Source organism: Apus apus, chromosome 2, assembly GCF_020740795.1.
Source record: "Apus apus isolate bApuApu2 chromosome 2, bApuApu2.pri.cur, whole genome shotgun sequence".
Classification (NCBI taxonomy): Eukaryota; Metazoa; Chordata; class Aves; order Apodiformes; family Apodidae; genus Apus; species Apus apus.
Genome location: NC_067283.1, coordinates 88,911,146 through 88,936,338, shown reverse-complemented (window position 1 = coordinate 88,936,338; position 25,193 = coordinate 88,911,146). Strand labels below are relative to the sequence as shown.

Here is a 25,193-nt window from a genome sequence, read left to right as displayed (position 1 = left end):
CACAGAAGTCCTCCTGAGTTGCAGGGAACGCTGCACCAGGAACTTGTAGTGGTTTAGTTGTTGTGGTGTTGTTGTTTATGTTGTGTTTGTTTTTTTAAAAAAACAACAACCAAACAACCCTCCTCCCCAAGCAAAAAAAGGTTTTGCAGCTTGCTTTACATCACTGCTCCCATTTATAGTAACCTTCATAACAACCTGAAAAAGGTGGAAGTCATTCAAGTCTTTTACATCTGACAGTTCGTAACCATTTGTCTAACAAGGTAGGACTAAAATATTCCTAGTTTAAGGTTACTTTTTTTCACATGTGTCTTCCATAAATATGCACAAATTGAGAGTCTGTAGACAAAGTGTGATTTGTTAAATTCAAACTGATTTGATCTACTATGGAAATCTTTGTGTATGAAATCAGTTTCATATTCTTTATGTGGTACAACATTTTGATAAGCAAAGCATTTTTTTTTAGTGTCTGTGCTACTTAGAAGGAAGGGAGGATGAAAAGACCATGAAAATAGTAAGTTTCTCATAATATGGGCTTTTCTCCCTTAGAGACCACTCTTATGCATGTGGGCATAGTAAATCCTGAGGAAAAACTTCTATTTTGCATGTGCCGCCCATTTCGTTCAATGTGCAGATACCAACATCAGTGTGCAAGCTGACTTCCTAGGTTATCAGGCAGGTGAAGAGGCAGAGGCAAGGAGAGCAGGTATCCTTTACTGTTAGCAGAGGAACGGAGTTAGTCACTTTTTTCTCCTCCTTTATTGTAACATCTCAAAGAAAGTGGTTTTTTGTCAGCAATTTGTTAGCTGCAGCAGCTTTATCACCTGCATGGTATGAGTTGCTGGCAAAGCACATTTAGTGACAAGTTAAATGTTATAATTTCCTGTAAGCTATGTATGTAATGCTGCATTTTATGGTCTAACCGTGCAGTGCAGAGCTATTCTCTGTGTAACACACGTGTTGAACATTAACTACTATTTGGGTACAGAAGGTGGAGCGTGCTCCCTTTGATTTCTATTGGGTGTGTGGCAGTCAAAGATAAACATACTGGTAGTTAATGCCATAAAGCAAGCAACCAGGAATAGAGTGATCAGAGGGCATCAAATGAGTTTTTCCTAGTTTTGTGAATTCTTCATATCTTGCCATTTCTTCTTTATTGCTTTGGAGGGTTTTCTTCTCCATTATTTCAGCAGAAACAGTTTACATTTTGTTGTGCTTTGGTTGGCTTCTGTTCATGAGTGCTGAATTGAGATGTTGCTACATATGAGAAAATATGTTCTGGATACTTTTTATCAAACTTTTTCTTTGGTTTATAGCAATTATTGTACATCTAAATAGGATGGTTTCTTAGCAATGTACTGCTTTAAGAAGCTTTTGTATGCTTATCTACTTTCAACAGCATGTTGAACTTTGATTAAGAACATCTGTTACTCACTTCTTGCCCTCCCAAAATAATAAAGCACTATCTTATGATGAGAATTTAATTACTGTTTTATGTTTTTAAACAGCTTGTTTTAATAGAGTTTCTAATGCTGTTCTTGAAATTTGATAAGGTTTGGTTTCTGTGCTTCTACTTGGTTAGTTAAAAAACCCAAACAAACAAAAAGCAAAACAAAGAAACCCCCCCCCTCCCCCCGAAAAAAAACCCAAAAGAACAAAAAAAAACACAAAAAAAAACCACATAGAAAAAACAACAAAGAAATAAAAAGCAATAAAACAAACACCACACCTAAGCTTGCTTGGCCTTATTGGAAAAATAGAGATTCAGCTCATAATCGTGTTTGTTTCTGGAGAAGACAGATTTTAGACAGCTTGGAATCCTGGGCAGGAGTTACGCGAGTTATAATTGATGCTGCTTTTGTGCAGAAGACCAAAGTAAAGAAACTGAATGCTGTTTAGCACTCCATCTGAAATCAGTGAATTTTGCTACAATTTGGGGTAAAATGGAAATACCTAATACATTAGAGGTTTCAAAAATATAAATTAAAAATAATTTAAAAAATACTTAAAAGGCCTTTATGAGGGACAGCAGGCACAAAAATGGTTCCAGATCTGTACTTCCCTGTATAAAGTACATGTATGGTGTCAGTCTTTTATTGAGATTTATGATCATCTCGTGTTTTTAGCCAAGGGTGTTTTTTGCTCAGAAACCTAAAACTTCCTTCCCCAAGTAACACAACAGGGTTTACACGAAAAACGTATTTGTTATTCCCTCCTCCTCCTACCCCATTGTAACCTCCAAGCTTTGCTTCTTCTAGTGTTTGAAGTTGAAGCACTGGATATGTAAATTCTTGGCTTAACCTCAGAAAAAGTACACAGGCCAATATAGCCTAGCTTTAAGATCATCTCAGTTTTCTACTAAGACTCCATTGTCCAAGAATTGGGTTAGTTTAGTTTCCATGCCGATGTGTTTCAGATGGTATGCCAAGTAAGAATGGTAGCCTTTTTTTTTTCCTTGTTTCTCCATTTAAAGGCTGTAAATGTGATTGTAATTAGCAACCTTACTGAAAGATTCTTATCATATCCCATTCGTTTTCCTCACAGTGCTCTTCTAGTATTCAAGCTGTCCAGAATTTATTTTGCAGCTTGAGTAGTGATATGACACTACGTGATTGCAGTTGATACGTGATAACAGCCAGCAGATTTCAGGCAGCGTGTCAAGCAGGGATTTACTGGAGAATTTGGCTTCCTGAGATTTAAAATGTTTGCACTGTGACTTGTGACACTCATTGGACTAAAGCCTTCCCTTTCTTTCCTACACTTGTGAGTTGAAGTGAACTTTGAAAGTTTTCTTTGACAGCAAAGTCTGAAGCGATGGAATAGCTGCAAATAGGAACAACTTGTCACTGTATCTTTGTTGAAGAAAATAAACTGTAAATACAACTCTTCAGAATAAACAGAGTTAGTATTTATATATTATTTTCCATTGTGCAACACCTCTGCATTGTGCAACTCCCTGTTTGAACTTAAAAAAAAAAACACAAACAAATCCACACCCACCCACAAAAAAAATGTAGAAGAAACAGCAACAACAAACAAAACAAATAAAAAACCCCACCAAAACCTTTCTTTTCTGTTACAGAAAAATGCAAAGGGACAGGAGTTGTTTGACCAGATTGTATATCATCTGGACCTTGTGGAAACTGATTATTTTGGCCTACAATTCATGGATGCTTCCCAGGTTACAGTGAGTATAATTTCAGTTAATTTTTATATTCTGCAGTAGTTTGTGTTGCCTATTATAAACATATTACTGGTCCACTTTCATGGAGAGATACAGGCATTAGGGGGCTATGTTGCTGGAACAACTGATACTGTGGTTCTTTCACATAAAGCTAAATCCTCTAAATGAGGCATATATCACTTCACATATGCACATGACTTGATCACACCTAAGTGAAAAAGCAGTAATTATGGGTAAAGAAAAACATGCTTTGTGTTTAGTAGGGTTGTGATATTAAAAACACGTTAAATCTCTTGCAAGCAAAGGTTTCTTGTAACTCCTGCCTTTGCTGTTGCATGCACAGATTAGTTTGTACATGTAGTTTTATTTGCAATAGAGAAAAATTTTCCTTCTGTCCCCTGTCCAGTGACCCCCAGTGTACTCAGGTAAAAGAAGAAAAAAGGGCAATGTATTTAGAGATGCAGGTGGATAGGGTTAATAAGACAAAGTTAAAATACTGCAACCATGTGTTTAAATGGTATTGCTATATATTTAATCTTTTCCTTTGTCTGTTCACCTTATGTGCTGAGGTATTGGTATGGCAGCAACGTAGGTTGTGGATAGAGAACACACAGACTTGGAAATAAGTGTTTCTTCTAGGTATTCCGATCAATATGTTCACGTCGTTTCCATAAAGCAACAAAAGACAAATGTATTCTGTGCTAATAGAAGAAAATAATGGGAAGATGTAGCTACAATATCAACATACTATAAAAAGTAGGTTCTAACTTTACTGTCTCAGAATTCTCAGCTTTATTCTGTAGCAAGCACAGGTCAATGTGATAAGGTCAGATCAGTGTTTTATCAGCTGCACCGTGATCTGTGTTTTACTAGTCACTTTAAGCAACAAATAGGAAGCCTGTCCAGATTTAGTAACAACTTGGTATTGTGAAAGAGAATCTATGCTTTTGGAGAAGAGAAAGCTGGTATTAGCCATTTAAAAGTTATCCGAATATCCCAGTTAATTTAAGCATATGTATTTATTACTGAAAAATGTTGTTTGAATGGCAAATGTCCATAATGAGTTTGGGGCTTTTAAGAAGTTTAGTGTGTACATTTCTGATAAAATTTATATTACATAAATTGTGTGCCCTTTAAGATGGACCCAATCATAAGGACACAGCTTAATAGAGCAGAGCCTGCTCATAATAGGAAAAATGTAGTATTGTCACTGGTTGTCAAATTGCCTAATTAGGAACTTGATAGCTAGGAATAAATACCTAGCAAGGAGTTCTGTAATGTTTTGAAAGAAGGGAAGTGGAATGGGAGAGTGAAACATTCTTTCCTAGCAAGAAAGAGGACCTGGCTGAGGAAGCAGAGAATGATCATTTTCTTGTATATTTGGAAAACTGAAAGGCTCCTTTGAATTGAAAGAAAGATGAAGCACAGATGTGAGCAAGTATATTTTCCCCAGATAGCTCTGTCCCCAGTGTTGTGGGTAAATTGTGCCTTTATCTGCAAGTGTGATAAAAATAACTTTGTATGCTATTTCTTTCCTGTGAATGGAGGGAGGAGTAAACCAGGGGATCTACTGTTACGAGAGGTATAAGGACAATTAATATCTTCTGGGAATGCTGGAAAAGCCAACATGAGTTGCAGGGCTTTTGTAATAGGGTTGTGGTTTCCTGCATCAAGAGGGATGTTGAGGGCAGAGTTCTTCACCTCTGCTGGAGTGCAAGGCTGAAAGGTTTTGTTTGGGGTTTTTTTGGTCGGTCAGAAGCTGAGTAGACAGTAGAGGGCTTCAAGGCATAAGCTTTTATCTTCCCAGTACCCTGTGCAAAGACATTCCATGCTTTTACAGCCTTCCTTGTTCTGTTTTGAACTTGTGACCCACTCATTTTGTTTGCACAGCAATTAATGCGTATCCTCCATGTGCTTCTGCATAGTGCCAGCCCAGCCACGCAGTGGCAGTTGCAGGATTGGAAGATTAAAGTTGTGTAAACTCCTTGAGGCTCTAACTAAGCCTTTGTCTTTATTATGTATTGTTAAGTGCTAAACATTTTTAAGCTACCGTTATAAATAAGAGAGCACAGAACAGTCTTTGAATAGTGGAGATTGGTTCTGTGTGCCCCAAGATCAGCAGCTTTTGAATGCACTGTGTTTCTTGCAGTTCTGTGACTTTGCCAGAGTCGTGAGAAGTGGTGTTGATAGCTGTGGTTTAGAACAGAAAATCATGGTTACAGTTTTATCTGCTTTGAAAGAGAAAAAAAAAAATATTAAAAAAGTTTACTTTTTAATACCCCCAAAACAGTTTTTCAATACAACCAAAAAACAATAAAGGCAGAATGTCAGTAGTAAGTCAGAAAATACTGTCAAGTCTATTCAGTGAACTCTGCATCAGTTTGTGTCTTGTGCTCTTTGAAGTTATGTTAAGTATCATTAGTATGTGGAAGAACTTGATCTAGTAGAGATCCACCTAGCTGAGTAGTGCAGTCAACATCATGGAGGGAAGGGATGTCATCCAGAAGGACATGGATAAGCTTGAGAGGTGGGCCCATGCCAACTTCGTGAAGTTCAGTAAGGCAAAGTGCAAGGTCCTGCTCATGAGTTGGGACAATCTGAAGCATGAACACAGGCTGGATGGAGAATGGATTGAGAGCAGCCCTGAGGAGAAGGACTTGGGATTCTTTGTTGATGAGAAGCTCAGCGTGAGCCAGCATTGTGTGCTTGTAGCCCAGAAAGCCAACCACATCCTGGGCTCCATCAAAAGAAGCATGGCCACTAGGTTGAGGGAGATAATTCTCCCCCCCTACTCCACTCTCATGATATCCCACCTAGAGTACTGTGTCCAATTCTGAAGCCTCCAACACAAGAAGGACATGGAACTGTTGGAGCAAGTCCACAGGAGGGCCACAAAGATCATCAGGGGGCTGAAGCACCTCTTCTGTGAAGACAATCTCAGACACTTGGTATGATTAAGCCTGCAGAAGAGAAGGCTCCAGTGAAGACCTTATATTGGCCTTCCAGTACCTGAAGGGGCCTACAGGAAAGCTGGAAAAGGGGCTTTTTACAAGGGCATGTAGCAGTAGGACAAGCAAAAAAGGTTTCAACATGGAAAAGGGCAGATTTAGGTTAGACATTAGGAAGAAATTCTTCATTGTGAGGACAGTGAGACACTGGCTCAGGTTTTCTGGAGAGGTTGTGGATGCCTCCTCCCTGGAAGTGTTCAAGGCCAGGTTGGATGGGGCTTTGAGCAACCTGGTGGTAGCGGGAGGTGGAACTAGGTGCTCTTTAAGGGCCCTTGCAACACAAATCATTCTGTGCTTCTGTGAATAAAACTGGATCTTAGTGTAGTTGCATTACAATAGCTTTGGACCAACTTTTTTTTTATCTACCAGAGTCATTAACAAAACTGATGTTTAGTTTGTCTACAGCAGTTCTAGTGGTTCTTCTTCCATTGTTCTCACCCTTTTCTAGTTTCTGGTTTTGTGTATGTTTTATAATGTGTGTAATATAGTAGTCTAATGTGACATGTATATAATTTTAAAATAAATACTAAATAATTTATGAATATATAAAGTAACTACACATATGTTGGAGGTTTGTGCTCAAAAACTTCTTTACTTTTTGTGTTATGAATAAAGGTTCAAGGCCACTGCACTAGGACAGTTCTGGTGAGACTGAGAACATTCTAAGGCCCTTCAAATTTTTCCATCATTTTGTAATAAAACCCCTGCTCTGCTTTCCTTGTGCCTACATTTTGCAGAAGGGAAGAAAGAGAGGAAGAGAGAGGGGGAAATCAGGAGTGAAGGAAGGAAATGAGAATCAAAGAAAGAATTTCTTGTTCGCCTCTTACAGGACCTCAACAGGAAAGTAGAGTCTGGGGTGGCTGAAGTGTGTCAGTCTTATGTTAGGAGGTCTTTGCACTGCTTCAGAGGAAATCTAATGTTTATTGGATTTTTAATTACTTTTACTGTTGGGGTATGTGTGTTCTTGCAAAGTAGATTGGAAATAGCAATAATAAAATCTTGTGCGATCATACCATCAAAGTTTAGTTGCCATGAAGAAGTATTTTATTGATCTTCAAAAGAGTGTCCCAGAAGGTCAAGGGAGGTTATCCTGCCTCACTACTCTGCCCTGGTGAAGCCTCACCTGGAGCTCTGTGTGCAGTTCTGGGCAGGAAGGATGGGGCCAGACTCTTCTCAGACAGAACAAGGGGCAGTGGTCACAAACTGGTAACAGGAGATTTAACCTAAATAGAAGTAAATGTTTCTTTACTCTGAGTGTAACAGAACACTAGAACAAGCTGCCCAGGGTGGTGGAGTCTCCATCCCTGGAGACATTCAAAACCCTTCTGAATGTGTTCCTATGTGATCTGCTTTAGGGGATCCTGCTCTAGCAGGGGGGTTGGACTAGGTGATTTCCAGAGGTCCCTTTCAACCCCTACTATTCTTTAATTATGTCATCTTTGCAGAAACAGGTTATGTGCAATATATTCTGTTGTTGGTTTGGGTACTTGACGTTTATTTTAGGGCTATGGTAGCTAATGTCATTTATCTTCAGGCTCATTCTTTCTTCGTTATTCCAGTTCATCATATGAAACAGGGCTTCTATGATTTACAGCTCCTTATGAGCTGCACATACTATAGGATTACCTCAGGATACAGGTTTCTCAATTTCTGCAGTTGCATTCTTTGTTCCAGTTGTCTGTCCTGTGATAGCAAAACATGGATACCCTCCCAGGCCTCTCTCTCTTTTACAGGAATTAAAAACAGAAGAGTTGCCCATGTTTATCAGCTTGGAGTTTGCTTCTGTTTCCTGTTATGGTTTTGTTTCTTATCACAAGAACAATTCTAGACTAACTGGGGGGGGGAAGATTTCAGCTACATCTTTAAATACTTTTTGCTTTTTGCAGATGAGCTGCTGTAGTCTTTGAGGTGTGAAACTTTAGTTGGGAATGCATGGAAGCAAAGTAATGAAAATACCATTTTTCTTACATGCATCTCATTCAGTGACCCTTTAAGTCTCTTAAGTCCAGCCTCTAATGTCACAAAGGCCCCTTTGCTTAAAGAAGATACATGTGGGTAGATATGTGACTGCAGTCAGTTGAGCCATTTTGAGGGTATGGGCACACACCCCATGTATCTGGCATATTGGGAAGCACTGGATTTACAGTGTGTGTATAGCAGGACTTTCAAGCAAGGACAGCCTGTGCCTTCTGCAGGTGCCCATGGCTACAGTGGAGGCCAGAGTTTCCTAGGGAGACGAGAGCCAGGACTGACCTGCAGTGAACTGTCCTTGCAAGCTTCATCTTCATCTGAACTTCTTAATATTGACCAGTTCCTAAATTGGTTTTTAATTTGTTTCCTGTGAGAGGCAAGAGGACAGTGAATGGAGGAGATGGAGAAGAGTGTGTAGAAACTAAAATAGGATGTTGTGAAAGCAGTGCTTGAAATACAAAAATAGAAGGGGAAAAAGAGGGGGGAAGAACTGTGTTGCCCAATCTGGGCCTAAGCAGCAGCTATGTGTCAGGACCCACTGATCCTGACACAGTGCTCAGACACTAAGATCCTCACCTGTATGGGAGGCAGCCTTATGGCCAGGTTTTTCAGGGAGGGTCAGGATCGTGTGTGCTTCATAACACAGGTTTTCAACAATGTAGTGTGTGAGTGGGCAGTGAAACAAGCTGGACAATGAAGAATAATATCTCAATGGTTTTGTTTTCTTTACACATCATGAACTAGGCTCTTGGATGTTTCAGCAGGTCTTCGGTCAGGACTTTGGAGAGACTTGGTGCTTCATGACTGCCTCTGTTGCATCTGTTTTTTCATCTAAGGGTGGGCTCATTGTCATTTGACTGCTTGTTTTTGATGTTACTGCTGTGAATTCTTAAGGGTGTGAGGGATGTGGAAAAATGAGCAACTCAAGCCAGTCAATTAGCCTCATAGTGTAATATTCCTTATGTAGAATCATAGAATCATCAAGTCCAACTGTCTGCCTTACAAACCCTAACCACTAAACATCTCCTGAATCACCACTTCCACCTGTTTTTTTTAACACCTCCAGGGATGGTGCCTCCACCACCTCCCTGGGCAGCCTGTTCTAATGTCTCACCACCCTTTCTGTGAAGAAACTTTTCCTAATATCCAATCTGAACCTCCCCTGGTGCAACTTGACCCCGTTTCCTCTTGTCTTAGTCACCAGGGAAAAGAGGCCAACACCTGCCTCACTACAACCTCCTTTCAGGTAGTTGTGGAGAGCAATAAGGTCTCTCCTCAGCCTTGTCTTCTCCAGGCTGAACAGCCCCAGCTCCCTCAGCCTCTTCTCGTAAGACCTGTTACCCAGACCTGTAATCCAGTTTAGTTGCCCTTCTCTACACCCTCTCAAGCACCTCAATGTCCTTCCTATACTGTGGTGTCTAAAACTGCACACAGTGCTCGAGATGTGGCCTCACTAAGGCTGAGCAGAGGAGCAGGATCACCCTGGTCCTGCTGGTCAGACCATTTCTGATACTCAGGTTGGTCAGGGAAGCTTCAGGTCAACAAAATGTGGTCTTTATGGGAGACTTTATCTCGGCAGACGTGCTGTAGAAGCAACACTGTGTTTCACCTGACATCCATCAAGTTCCTGGAATTTGTAGAAGACTGCTTCCTCACACAAATGTTGGATGTGCCAACCAGGAATGGGGCACAACTGGACTTACTACTCAGTAACCAAGAAAACCTGCTCTAATATCTCTGTTAGTGACAGACTTTGGCTGCAGTGACGACAGTATTGTGGAGTTTGGGATACTGCTGAGCACAATGAAGGATAGTTTCAGGACAGTTTTTAGTTTTTAGAAGAGCAAACTTCAGCTCACTCCGGGTTCAGTTGGAAGGGATCCTGTGGGAAGCTTCCATGGAAGGTAAAGGAGCCAGTGAATGCTGGAAGTTTTTCAGGAACACTTGTAAGCAAAACCAGTTCATCCCCTCTAAAGACAAGGGAAGTAGGTGGAGCAGGGGACCCCCTTGGCTTAACTGAGAGCTTCTGGGTCTGCTTAGAACCAAAAGGGAAGTATACTAAAAGGGGAGAAGTGAAACATTACTGGTTGGAAATTACAAGGGCATTGCCAGGGTATGCAGAGATGTAGTTAGGAAAACAAAAGCTCAGCTTGAGCTGACATTGGCCAGAGATGTCAAAAACTTCAAGAAAGGGTTCTTAACAATAAGCAGAAACAGAGGAATAATATTGGCCTGCTATTAAACAGGAGAGGTGAACTAGTCACCAACAATGCTGAAAAGGCAGAGGTCCTCAACACCTTCTTCACCTCTGTCTTTACCAGTGCTGTTGGGTCCCAAGTCACAGGAACAAAAGTCCGGGTTGATGCAGACACTGACCAGCCATCAGTGAAGGAAGAGATGGTGTGTCAACTATTACAGGAGCTTTACCCATACAAACCAATGGGCCCAGATGCCATCCACCCTAGGGTACTGAGAGAGCTGGCTGACATCGTTGCAAAGCGCCTCTCCATAGTCTTTGAGAAGTCGTGGAGATTGGGAGATGTCTCTGAAGATTGGAGGAAGGCTAATGTCACCCCCATCTATAAGAAGGATCCAAAGGAGGAATCAGGTAATAACTCACTTTAGTCCCTGGGAAAAGTTATGGAGCAAATCCTCCTGGGGACAGTCACAAGTCAATTGAAGCACGTGATTGGGAAAAACCAACATGAATTTACCAGGGGCAAATTGTGCTTGACAAACCTGATTGTCTTCTATGACAAAGTAACCCGCTTGGTTGACGCAGGGTGAGCAGTGGATATCCTCTACCTGGACTTCTCCAAGGCTTTTGATATGATCCCCCACAGCCTCCTCCTGGAGGAGCTGACTCATTGCAGCCTTGACAAGTGGTCTGTGTGGTGCGTGGGGAACTGGCTGACAGATGATACCCAGAGGGTGATAGTAAATAGTTCCTCCTCAAACTGGCAACTAGTCACGAGTGGGGTCCCCCAAGGGTCAATGTTGGGCTCATTGGGCCATTGGTCTGTTTAACATCTTCATAAGTGAACTGGATGTTGGGATTAAGAGCACCCTGATGAAGTTTGCTGACACCAAAATGAGTGGAGAGGTTGACACTCCAGAAGGGAGAGCCACCCTTCAGAATGACCTGGGCTAGCAGAAACCTTATGAAGTTCAACAGAGAAAAGTGCAAGGTCTTGCACCTGGGAACACATAACCTAGGAGTGCAGTCCAGACTGGGATCCACTTGGCTGGAGAGCAGCCCTGTGGAAAGGGACCTGGGGTCTTGGTAGACAACAGGCTCAACATGAGTGAACAGTGTGCTGCAGCAGCAAAGAAAGCCAACAGGATGCTGGGCTGCATCAACAAGGGCATCACCAGCAGATAAAGTCATCATCCCTTTCTACCTGGCATTTGTCAGACCACACCTGGAGTATTGCATTCAGTTTTGGTCCCTGCTCTACACAAAGAATGCAGACAGGCTTCAGAGGGTCCAGAGAAGAGCCACAAGGATGATCAGAGGACTGGAGGAATTGCCATATGAGGAGAGGCTGAGAAAAATGGGTTAGTTCAGCCTTGAGAAGAGAAGGCTTAGGGGAGACTTCGTTACTGTCTTCCAGTACTTAAAGGGTGGCTACAAAGAAGATGGGGACTCCCTGTTTACAAGGAGTCACATGGAAAAGACAAGGGTTAATGGGGACAAGTTGCTCCTGGGGAGATTCCTATTGGACACAAGTAAATTTTTCACCATGTGGACTATCAAATATTGGAATAGTCCCCCAAGGGAAGTGGTAGATTCCCCCAGACTGGACAGTTTTAAGTCTCACCTTGACAGGGTGCTGAGCCATCTCATATAAACTATAGTATTATTTAGATAGGTTGGACCAGATGAGCCTTGAGGTTCCTTCCAACCTGGCATTCTGTGATGGTCTGTGTAATATATCTAATGAGAGTTATGCTACACAGTGCAAGTTTTTTATATAATTTTGTGGCTTACTTTTTTAAATTCTCCTCATCTGGGATATGAGGTTTCACTGCCAAGAAGGGGGAACTAATATTTTGTGAATTATGTATGGTTTTGTGTGTTAGTGATTATCTGTGTTCACGTTGAATTACAAGTTTTGCTTCTGTCACTTAAGGTCTGCAAAGCAAAATATTCCTTGGGCTGAAGTAGGTTATCAGGTGTATACGAATTAAGACAGGATAGTGGTCTTGAAATATGTTGATACAGCTTTCCATTATTGATGTGTAGCCTATCCAGACTGCAGACAAACCATGTCACATATGAGGATGCTTCTGAGATGGCTCTGTGCAGAATCAGGCTGGGACAGGCAAGGCTTTCATGAGCACTACAGCTTGGTTATGTGGCGTTCTGGGATGCTGCTTTGTGTCCAGAAATAATACTGTGTAACATTGTAATTGAGATTTTTCTTTTTCAATTCTGTCTTTCAGTCTTAATATTCATGATGTTGATAAAGAGGTTATGATGACAGGATTTGAAATACACATGATATTAGTTTTATGCTTAATTTCTCTAAAGAGCCATGAAAAAAATGCCTTAAAGTAATCCATACCCGATATGACCCTAAATGTATTTTTCTTATATTAAAGCTAGCTGTTTACTTAAGCAACCTGGCAATTAATTTGGACAGAAAGCTAGCAGGTATATTCTAAAACAATATGAATGTTCTGCAAAAATGAAGATCAAAGGGCAGATCTTGGGAACTTGGCAGAATGGGAAGGAGTTTCAGCAAATAAATTTTCATGTTCTTTTGAACTGCAGGAGGCACAATTTTATTCTCACTAAAAGCAGGTTGTTTTAAAAATCCTTCTAGGCTTTCTGTGATATTAAATCCAACTGAAATCATATGGTTCAGGTACATTTGACATCAATATTTTTTAATTAAACAGAACCTCTTTGTTGCAGTTACAGCTAATTGTGGCTCTATGATTCTAATAGCAAGATAGTGATGTCATCCTGCTGCCTTTGGTGTCACAGTTAGCCAAAAACTCACTCTTATGGTCGAGGCTTTGTTCTTTCACAGGGTGGATGTCATAGAACATTCATATTGCTTCAACTATTAAAGGTTAGAAACAGAAGTAAGCAGGGAGGAAAAACTAAGGCATGGGGATCATAAAACTGGAGTCCACAAAAAAAAATTTCTGTTATGCTATGGCAAAGTTGAGCTGGTACTACACTTTGTCACTGAAGAAAGATTCATGCACTTCAGTTGTTTCAGAAAAGCATGCAAGGGTCAGCAGAGTGTGTCCAGTGAAGATGAAGTGGATTCTTCAGAACAGCAGTGTTTGCAGCAGGATAATAATGGACAGCAAGCCTCAGCACAAATGGGGTGTTTGACACATTCAGAATATGCAGGGAAAAAAAGTACTTCTTCATTTACAATTAATAGAGTTGCTGGACCTACCAGGATCTCTGGAAAGGCAGGAGATAAGACTAGCTGAAATGTTTGAGAGTATTTTCATGAAAAGGAGAACCTTTCACTGGAGTGCAAGCTAGACCTGCATCAGTCACACTGTGGAGGTGAGCAAACAAAGGACCTTCTTATCTCCTGATAACAATGGTCATAGAGACAGGTGTCTCTAGGAAGATGGGGAATTGTGGAGATGGCACAAGACAGCTGAGCACCTAGAATTGCTAGTTCATAGAGGTGCATTTGCAGCAGTCATTGACATTTTATAACAAAGTAGTATTTGTAGGAGTCCTTGATTGCAAAAGGAAGACATGTGGAACTACACACCGTGAGAATTTTGCAAGAGCCAGCTGAAACTAGTAACTGCATTTAAGAGGTTGCTTACATCAAGTGGTGGTGGAATCTGGATGCTGAATGACAGATTTCTTGATGGAATGTGTCAGTATATTGAAAAAGATTCACAAAAGCCAGTGCTTTGACAAGTCCCAAGCTTCCAGGAGCTATTCTGTATTGAAACTGTGAAGAGAGGTACCCCTGCCCACATTCTTATTTTATTCATGTTTATTCAGATGCTGTTTGAATACTAGAAATGGTAAGAACTGGTTTCATAAAGGTTTGTGCAAAACACTGCATTGCAAAATTTTCTGTTGCTTTCAAATGGTTTCTGACATGCTGGTAATTTCATGTGTGACCTGCTTGTGCTTTTTGTGATTTCCTCAGATGGCTGTTTTGTAGGCCTTGAGCATTTTAACTTTATATCATCCTGAGCTTTTCCTGTGGCTACATAGGGTTCTCTTCCTGACTCCTTACTGTCTCTAGAAAAGCACCAAGAAAATGAACTGTATCTGGGCCTCAACACACTGTGAGCAGAAAACAGGACTCCTGGAATAGGGACTAATACATTCCACATGTCTTTTGTGCTCCAAACATGCATGAAAGAGAGACATCTGCTGCCTTTGAGATATACATAATTGTTATGATTTTTGAGCTCTTTTCTGCTGATTATGTTCTAAAGTACTTTTTCACCCTGAATTGCAGACCACAAGATACGCGCTGTTTGTAAGAACATCACAAAACTGAACTAAGCAAAAAACAAAGCTACTGTCAGCAAGTGGGAATTTACTGTCCTAGAGTCTTCATCTCCAATGGAACATTTTTAGAAACTTGCAGAGGGAAAGAGAAAATTGCTGGCATACTGATAGTGCTTTTGTTGTATCACAGGAATAGAAAAACATTTTTTTCCAAACACTGATACAGTTTAAATATATTTCTTAGCACCTGTAACATTAACAGTATCAACAGCTGTTGCAGCATTTTTGGTTTTTAATTCAGATGGAGATTACCTTTACTCATGGTACCAGACAGTGCATTTGGGACGTTCTGTACAGTAGTGATGTGACATAAATTGTTTACAGCTGATGTCATCTTATTTACCTGCAATTCTTAGATCATTATTAATGCCTCTACCGCATCCACCAGTACATCTGAGAAACGTTTTGTACATGTTCCTTCATAGAGAACATAATCCTATGGAGAAGTCCTGTGTGTCTTTACCATTTCTTTACCATCCACCTCGCTGCTCCTGGAAGATGCCCAGATGTGGGAGGAGGTCCTTTCCTGGGGCTTGCTCCTGCCTGCTGTGGTGCTTGCCCAAGAGAAAGGCTGCTCCGCGGTCACAGGGACCACCCTGCACCTCCCTTCATGAGCCCTGAGCTCCAGCCCCCTTCTTATCCCATGTCTGGGGTTTCCTTGATGACACGGTGACAACCATGTTCCAGGAATATTGGGAGGCCTCAGTGGCCCCCATCACGGACCTGGTGTCCTGCAAGTGGTGCAACCCCCCCACCCATGCTTGATATTTGCAGAGAGTGGGCAAAGCCTCCAGTCATCCCTCTGATGGGACAGGGAGGCCCAGCTGGCCTGTGCCAGGTCTCCCACTGCTCCATAGGAGAACAGCCTGCTCACTGTAGGGTGTTGTCTGGATGCTTCGTCCCCATTTCCCAGCCCTGCCCCTGTTGTATGGAGAGGTGTCATCTCTTCCTTGCGGAGCCCTAAGGGTGAGGAGAGGAAAGGTCCTGGTGTCCTTTGGGCTGCTGTGCTACTGCGATGCAAGAGCCTGTCAGAGGCTACCGAGGGAAGTTCCTGGGGCCTGCAGGGAGGGTTGGGTTCAGTCTGAGGTGCACCATTGCTCTTTTCACTAGTATGGAGGACAAAGCTTCTTGCTGCTTTTGCCAGCTCTTGCTTGCCTGTTCCAAGAAAGAGCTGTCCCATTTTCTTGGAAGAATCACAGTCATCTCCTGAACTGGAGCCTTCCAGCAGGTGTCCATGAAGTTCTTACCCTTCTCAGATGTCTGCCCAGAAAAGCATAAGCTTTTTGTGATTCAGGTGTTATGGCAGGAACTGTGACCCCTGTGGGGAACCTGTGCTCTAGAGCACTGTGTTCTTAAAGGACTGCAGCCTGTGGGAAGGAACCACATTGGAGAAGTTTGTGGAAGACTGTCTCCCATGGGAGGGACCCCACACTAGAGCAAGGGATGAGTACGAGGAACAAGGAGTGGCAGAAACAACACATGATGAACTGAACCACTATTCCCTGTCCCCCTGCACCTCCATGGAGGGTGAGGGAGAGCTAGTGAAATTGGGAATGAAGTTGAGTCCTGGAAGAAGGGAGGGGTGGGGGGAAGGTGTTTTAACACTTTTTATTTCTGATTGTCCTGCTCTGATTTGATTGGTAATAAGTTAATTTTCCTAAGTTGAGTCTGTTTTGCCCATGATGGTATTGCTGAGTGATATCCTTGTCCTTATCTTGACCCTCAAGCCAGTCACTATATTTACTCCCCCTGTCCAGTTCAGGAGGGGATTGATAGAGTGGCTTGGTGTGCACCTGGTGGTCAGCTAAGGTTAAACCACCACACCAAAGCAAAAGCTGTCTCTCTCACTTATTTACTTGGACTGTTGCTATATGTTGTGCACCACCACAGAGGGTCTGGCTTAATTTTCTGTCACTCTTTGGGTAGGCTTTATGTCCTCAGACTGAAAAACTCCCACCTCCTGGCTCCAAGGACCTTGGTGGTCCTCTGAGAGTCTCCTCCTGTCACCCTGGCACAGCAGCCCCATGGAAGTCAGGTGCTTCCTCCCCTTTCCCTTGGAGTTCAGCCTCTAATTTGGGAGTGCTTTAATTGTCTGTGTTTATTTTGCAGAATCCTTATTTAAATAATTTCTTCAGTTTAGGAATGCCTTTCTGTGTCCCAGCTCTCTCTGCAGTTTGGAGTCATTAGTAACCCTACGGTGGTGGATTGTGTCCCGTCTCCCTGCTTCCTATTAAATATACTAACCAGTGTCACCACTGGTGTTCATTAAATCTTGAATTGCATCTGAGCATTTTATCTAAGAACAGTTTTTGTCTGCGAGGAAGGTTACTTTCTAGGATGGATCAAAGAAACTTGCATGAGTGTAAAGAACCCCCGTCTCGTCATTTTAAGCAGTGAACTCTTGGAGGCTTATATCATTCGAGTATATCCATGTATTTAAAAGCTGATCTTCAGAAGGAAAGAGGAAAGGGCTTTTTCTCACTTGGTACTTTTTAACTTTATATGTGTAGAGAAGTCCCTGAACTGTGATTTGGCGGGTAGGATTTTTCTTGTCTTGGTTTGGTGATTCCTTCCTCTGATGTGTTACATACATTTTTTTATCCTCTTTGCTTTAGAAGGCCATGTAGCTAACGGAAGATAGCTTGATAGGATTCAGGTGCCTAGGAAATCAGACAGCTAGACAACAGTTGAAGGGATAATTGACTTCTGGTTTTACAGGCGCCAGTTTTTGTTCAACACACCTTCTTTTCTGAATGTGAGCATTTAGCACAGTTCTCCCTCCTGTACCTCCAGCTAAGGCTTGAGAAAGCATTTAAGCAATATTTTTCAGAGAGCAGTTAGGTAAAGCAAGTGATCAACAGGAGAGCACACTGAGATAAATACGTTTTTTTTCCCCAGTATTTTAAGAAATCTTTTTTAATGTTGTTTCTTTCATGTGGAATTGATTAGTGTATGTTTTCAACACATTAATCCAAACCAGTGATTGCTGGTTAATGTCACTTAGTGTAATGGGAAACGTTATTCATTTGGCAAAGCAAAGAAATTTATGCTCTGTGTGCACAGGAATAAATTGAAGTTAATCCAGTTTACCTGAGAGATTTAAAGGAGCAACCTCATACAGCTTTCTGAGGAGAGGAAGTGCAGAAGTAAGTGCTGATCTCTTCTTCCTGGTATCCAGTGACAGGACTCATGGAAATGGTTCAAAGCTATGCCAGAGGAGGTTTAGACTGGACATGAGGTAACATTTCTTTACCGAGAGGGTGGTAAAACACTGAAGCAGGCTTCCTAAAGAGGTGGTGGATGCCTCAAGCCTGTCACTATTTTAAGAGGCTTTTGGACAATGCCCTTGCTAACGTGGTCAGGCAATTGGACTAGATGATCATTGCAGGTCCCTTCTAACTGAATATTCATTCTCTTCCGCTCTTTTCTGTTCCATTCTAAAGTAATAATATAATCTTAATTACCTGCATTTTGACCAGGCTTAGGGTTTTTTTTCTCTTATTGTGGGTGAAGTAGCTTAGACACCATCTCCCTATCATAATACGGTCCTAAAACCATTTATCCCTTTCCTCCTCCTTGTTCTGCACCGATATTTCTGAGTTCAGACTGGATGTGGGGAATTTGGCAATGGATAGTTGAAACTACTGTGGTCAGCCTCAGTCCTCCACTGTGAGATGCAGTGAAGTTTATTTGATGAGTTCAAATCCTGAAATGATGTACAGTTGTTTAGCCAGAGCCGAAAATAGGCAGAGCTACATTCATTGATGGTGAGAAGGCAAAAGTCCTCTCTGGATTTTTTTTCTCCTTCCTTCTGAGAATTCAGAATTCATTCCTTTCACTTTCCTGTTCTTGAGACAGCAAGCAGTATGTAACCAAGTCCAAAACCTTTTTTTTTTTTTGGCTTTAGCTAGAATGCTATGAAATTTTTTGAGCTCAGAGAAACATTTGGAAAGTTGGTGTCATTTCCAGTGTGAAGAAGCCCTCCAACATTATCTGAGGCAAAGGAGTGTTGAAATTCAGCTTCCTTTTCACAGAAGTTACATAAGATACCTGACTTTGAAAGTGGTGTTGGTTCACAAACCTGCATGAAAAACTATCAGGCCTGGGAACTCTGAGCCAATAATGCTGCCAGTCCGCATCCTACCTCCGTATTTTTATTTTGTGGTCTGTCTGGTGGCCACATCACACTGAGCCATAATGTGCACTGTGGGATGGAGGTAAAACAGGAGCTCATTCTTGCTGCTGAAGGGAGATGAGTTTAATGCTTGTTGTGTTTTACCTCCTGAAGCAGTCTGCCTCTGGCTGCTTGAGTACCAAGAGGGAATGATAATTTCCTGTCTAGGCTATAGTCTCGTTTAATGGTCTGCACAAGTAGTTCCTAGATCTAGTAGTTCCTAGATTTGTGTTCCTAGGTCTTGTTAGTTATTTGTTCACAGAAAGGGTTTTCAGGCACTGGAACAGGCTGCCTAGGGAGGTGGTGGAGTTACTAACCCTGGAGGTATTTAAAAGATGTGTAGATGTGACACTTAGGGGCATTATTTAGTGGTGGACTTGGCAGTGCTAGGATAACACTTGGACTTGATCTTAAAGGTGCCTTCCAACCAAAATTATTCTGTTGTTCTATTTTTAAGTACTCTTTGGAGTACACTTACAAGCAATCAGTTTGAAACTTGCTATTATTTGAGTTTTAATACATCTGGAACACCACAATCCAAGACTATGGGACTGTCAGCTGTTATTTCTTTGGCAATTATTGTAGTTCAGGTTGTGAGGTGCTTTTTCTGAAGATGGTACTAATACGAGCCACAGAGGAAAAGTTATTGGAGAATTTTTGCCTGTAGTATAGATGTTATTCAGGTTTGGGTTTATTTAACATGAAGCTAAACTTCTTTTAACTGAATTGGTATAGTTGTCTTTGTGAGTGGTCTATCTTTAGCCAAAATAAAGATATTTTTGTAGCTTGGTGTTTGAAGCATAAAGAATTTATCAGCCTGGAAGTGTGAAAGTAATAGACTTCCATAATTACAGTAAAAAATCCAAAGTTTCAATATTGATATTTTTTCCTTATAAAAAATCAGAAATTTCACAAAGCTTCTGTGAACTGCTGTGGTTTCTGGTGTAATTTTTCATAAGAGAGCAAAGTAGAGGCAGAATAAATTAATTGCAGATCTAAGGAATGTATTTGTATGAGGTGCTATAATGTTTTATTTCCACTGTGGTAGAGTTTTCTCAAATTGTAGGGATGGATTCCTTGGCAGCCTCACCTGAGAGAATCTAGCAAGTCTTCTGCAAATAAAAGCACATTGAGAATGATTGTTCCAGTTCTCTTTGTCTCTTTTTTTGGATGAGATTTATTTACCTCAAGGGTCATAAGTTGTCAAACTTTTGATTTGTACCCTTCTGTACCCATGATAAATAAATGTTTGTCTTGGCTTAGTATATACTTAGTAAATAAATGCAAGCATTACTGTTGAAAACAAAATACTTTCCCACATTTATTTAGCCATGGTAGCATGGTGTTAGTGGAATGATAGAGTGCTTCAGAGATTTTCCTTTTTCTGAAAGCATGGATGCTTTAATAGAGAGGAAGAGCTTTTTTCCTCCTAAGATTTAGTTCCATAGTGTACCTAGTTTATGATTAAAAATATATATATATACATAAAAATAGAAAAACATTAATTTTAAGGAAGTCTAAATACTGTTTTATTACCTTGTGCAACAGGAACATTTACATAGGGTTGCTTCAAATCAGATTGCAGCCTTGTGTAGGACATTGTGCAGAGACAGTCAAAGATTTAAGCTAAATTTACACTTGAAAGTGTTTTTTGCTACTCTTCTGTAGATGCAACTTGTACTGACAAGAAAGTGCATAAACTTTGCTGGGAAGCACACTTTTTGTCATTATAGCTGCATCTATTGAAGATCTTCTGCCATTAGTGTAAAAAGGGAATGGAGATACGCATCAATGTATTAGTTTATTGTGTTGCTAAAATCTTGAAGTGGAACTACTTTTAAATGTGGATTTTCTTTTTTTTTAGCACTGGTTGGACCTTTCAAAATTCATTAAGAAACAAATAAAAAGTAAGTACAGTGTCTCTGCCTGTTTATTTTGTTACCTCCTTTAGAATTTGAACTTAGAGTATTTGAATGTGATTGTGAATGTTTAAATATGTCCTTTAATGGAATAAATAATTCTTAGGAAAGATATTTAGTTTAATGACTAATTGGCTGACTGTATCATGTCTAAATGCAAGAGCACTTATAAGCAATACACCAGCATTTGGTAGCCCTCGTTAAACATTTGCTGTTTGTGTGATGCAGAGTAGGTTGCCAGGTAATTTTAGTCTGATCTGTGAAATCAGGTTGCCTGGACATAGATCTTGATTTCTGTCACTGCTTGTGATCCAGAACACATTTCCTGTTTTGTTTGGGTTTTTTTTTAAGAATAAATGGAAAGCATTTCATTGTATCACGGTTAACCTCTTTTGTTTGTATATTATAAATAAAACTAGCAGAAATACCTGCTATTTCATCAGAGATTTTTAATTGGAGGGGTTGGGTTTGGCCACTGGGTTTTTTTTTTGAAAATTGGCTAAGGCTGGCAAAAGTTGCTTGTGGATCTCTAATAATCTTTTTGCAGGCTTGGGTGCAAGTACAGCACTGTCACTAACATGTTTTGTTAATGTACTGCAGTTGGCAACAGCCATAGGCCAACTGATAATATACCTTCTGTGAGACTAAAATACAACATTTTGCAAGGAAATTGGAGACCTCTTTGCAGGACCTCACAGAGATGGGTCTTGATTGCTTCAGTGGCACTTTGCCTTTCTTTCTGATAAGTATCCAAATATCTGGATGCTTTTTGTAAATGGTGGAGTTCTTTTTCAAAGGCCTCCAGGACAGTTTGCTTTCACTTCATGGTGTGCGGATGTCAGTCTGCTAGAGTAGATGGTAAAGATAGGTGCTATGCATAAGGTTTTGGTGGTTGGCTTTCTTTCACCTTTTCATCACATCACAGACTGCTTTACCTTAAGTGACTCAGTGATTTTGAAGTGCACTTTCTGCGACAGTTTTGTCCTTTCCTTGATTTCCTTGAAAATACGGAAAATAAACAGTTCTGTAACACCTTCAACCAGTTCAGTTGCACTGTTTTGTCTGGGTTTAATCTGAGAATTTCTGAAAGTAAGTTGACCAGGCCCTGCCCTAAGGAACACTGAAGACGGAAGTAATTTGATGAGTGTTGTAAAGGTCTGTCTCACAACAGGATACTTTTCTTTACCTGGCACTCAGCAGGTGCTTTGAGAAGAGTTCCTTTTTCATGCTGGATGTTGCTCACTGCTCTTTTTTTCCCAGCAGTGGGCAGGTAAGGTTCATTATCTTGCTGATGCAGGCCTTAGCGGTGGTGCCTGGCTGTCAGCTCTGGGGTCCTATAACCTGTCTTCTAGGAACTATCATTGGAGACAGTGTCAGAGCTCTAATTACTAGAGTTTTGGCTGCATCTCATTTAGTAGAATTAACCATTAATGGCCACAAGTATACTGTTGATGTGGTGTTACAGAAGACCTTAGAAAGTTGTGAAAAAGAGCCCTTTTTCCAGCATTTACTGTACCAGCACACTGTTGGTCTGGAGGGTGAGGCTTAGGCAGATACGGATGCATTGGTCATAGTCTCATGGTAGCTAGGAAACTTTTTCTTATCTGTATTAAAGAGAGAGTCAGACCTAGCATTCACCTTCTGGCATTAGAAAACAATTCTTGCAGCTCCACTTTGTGGAATTTGTTCACTTTCTGTGTTTGTGGGTGCCTTCCAGAGTCCTCTCCAGCACTTTTTATCTTACTTAGCTTACCTTTTCTCATTCACGTGTATCAATTGAAACTTACTGGGTAAGAGTATTTTTGGAGCTGTGTTTGCGCCTGGTAACAAGAAGCACCACCTGCTCCCTCACTCTCCCTTCTGTCTTCCCTTGCACCCAGAAAACAGCAGTGTACCTTGAACTTGCTCTCATTCACAGCATGCTGTGGGGCACACCTCTTTGAAAAAAAATGTGTTTGCCAAATAGACAGTTGCTTGATTAATGATTAGAGTATCATTATGTATGGTAATAATCTACTATGTTTTTTCATTGCATGCCTTTTTAAATTTAAAAACATTAAATATTTATTTATTTAAAGACTTTGAAAAACATACTTCATGTTGGGTTTCTTGGGTTGTGGGGTGGTGGCTGTTGTTCTGCCTTAGCAGAACTGCAACTAGAGTAAACTTTTTTTTCCCCCATTCAAAATCTCTGCAAATACAGTTGGACCTCCGTACACGTTGCATTTTCGAATTAAGTACTATTCATCAGAACCAAACAACCTTCATGAGGAGTTTACAAGGTAGGAACTATGCATGGTTAACTGGATGACTGGCAGAGGGGTAAAAAAGACATCTAAGATATGTGGGGGTACTGTTAGCTGGTGATTTGAGCTTACTTTCTAAGAGTGGTTATTTTGTCTGATTTCTTAGTTGGTTTTCTACTGTCAGAGAAACATCTTTTTTATTTGCTGCCAAAAAATATTTATGGGCCTCTCCAAGTGTTCTAGTCTTCAGGAGATGCTCTGTTCCAATGCTTGGAAGTTAGCAAAGAAAGGAAGCACTGGGTGAGGAGAGCTGCAGGTGTGAGACAGTTGGACTTCACACCAGTGACACCTGCTGTGCCTCTGAAAGGATTTTCTATCATGTCCTGCTAAAATGCCAGTGCTCTGCTTTGTCCCCCTTGCTCTGAGGCCTGAGGGTGATTTAATAATGGTGCAAAAGCCACAGAGTTGTGGGAATAGACAGCTTGAGTTCTCAGCTAACACTTCATTTATTGAGTCTGTTCCACTTCCCCACAAGTTCTTCGTGGTGCAAAAGCTGTAAAGACTGCATTGTACAAAGTCACCTTAGAATACCTGAAGGTCTCTTGTTTCACTCTGGTGGGCTGTTTTCTGGGCTGGGAGTACTACACCTTGCTGGGTGGTTCATAGCACCCTGGTGTCAACTAGAGGTTATTCTGAAAATCGGGAAAGGAGTACCTGGAGGAAAAAGGTTTAGTTATCTTTTGTAGCTGCCAACTTTGTGTCTTCTTTGTGTGGTAGTCATCTATCTCAATGTTACCTTTTTGTTTATTTGTTTGCTTCTATTTCTCACTATAGGGCACTTTCCTTGTCTTTAAATTTGCAGGGCAATAATCAGTACATTCCTAATCAGCCTAAGGTGTTTAAAGATTGTTGGTTGTTGTAGTTGGGGTGTGTGTGATGTTTACATTAAACTTAGGCCTGCAAGTATATGTTTACTCTCTCCTTTCCTATCTGCTGTGTTGACCATGTACTTTTTTTTTTTTTTACACTGCTGGAGACAAGATCAGAGAGCTAATTGTCATCACCTTATGATACTGACATGGAGGCTTTAATATCCACTATCAATTTAGTGCAGCACTGTTAGTTCAATAAAAGGGCACATTCCTATACAATGTATAATTAACCTATAGAACTCCCTGCCACTTACCATATTGAGTGTAAGAACTTAGAAAATCCAAAAACCTGGATGATTTTTTGACATCTTTTATGAGAAAATGCAGTTAATTAGTAGGAATCATATATATTTTCTGAAAATTGATGTAAGTCTTTGTACATCAAGGTTCATGTCTGACAAGTATTATTATATTTGCCCTGTGGTCAAATTATTCCATTACTGTCTACCACAAGATTTCTTGTTTAATCTTCTGAGGCATATGATCCTTGTCACTGAGAGATGTGGGCTTCTGAGCTATGTGATCACTGCTGTGAACAAGTAAGGCTTTTCCTCTTAAAGTATTAATCTCTGATGCTGTGTGATCTAATTATTACTGAAAGGTGACATTTCAGAAGACTATTTTAATGAGAAAAACACTACTCAGCTAAATTTTCAGAGTTACGAACATTTTTTTTTTTTAGTTATAAGCTTGACAGAAGACCACTATGCAACTATGGAAGGAAAATGAAAATGAGCTGGAAAATTGATTTTACAGTGAACAAATAGTTACATTTTTCTTTTTTGGGAAGGAAAAGTAATTTGAATGTTGCTGGGGTTTTAGGAATCTTTATGCTGGCTGGTTGTGTTTTCCATATAGCATGTTGAGTTACTAGTGAAGTTTAACAACTGTGTACTCAGAAATATTCCAAGTGGAAATGGAATGGGAGTAAGAGGAGGAAGAAAAAAATATCCTTAATAGTAACCATAAGTTCACCTGGTTGGGGGTGTTCAAAATTCCTGGTGGAGACCTGTTTTCTCAAAGGCTCCAGTTTCTAGTGAAGCTGTAAACATCACATTCTCATAATTAGCACAGTAATGGGGAAGTATTGAAACCCTTTGACTGCAGTCTTTTTCAATTTAAAAACACAGATGAAATCCAGCTCATTTTTGGAAGACACCTTCTGTCACTTTTAAGATACCTGATTAGTTAGTTTAGTTAGAAAAACAACAGAGGAATGTTTCTGTACATGCGTGTTCTGGAGAA

At 40.7% G+C, this 25,193-nt stretch overlaps 1 protein-coding gene across 7 annotated transcripts in view; it reads left to right on the top strand.

Annotated features, from left to right (window-relative positions):
- The window catches only part of EPB41L4B (erythrocyte membrane protein band 4.1 like 4B), a 183,477-nt gene that overhangs the window by 51,065 nt on the left and 107,219 nt on the right, over nt 1–25,193 (top strand). For 6 of the 7 annotated variants that reach the window (XM_051609700.1, XM_051609698.1, XM_051609699.1 and 3 more), the window contains exons 2-4: nt 3,080–3,184; nt 20,716–20,758; nt 22,974–23,052. In XM_051609700.1, the coding sequence (XP_051465660.1) occupies nt 3,080–3,184; nt 20,716–20,758; nt 22,974–23,052 (227 nt within the window). Of the gene's footprint in view, nt 1–3,079; nt 3,185–20,715; nt 20,759–22,973; nt 23,053–25,193 lie in introns of those variants that run through there. The other variant, XM_051609703.1, reaches the window with a different exon arrangement.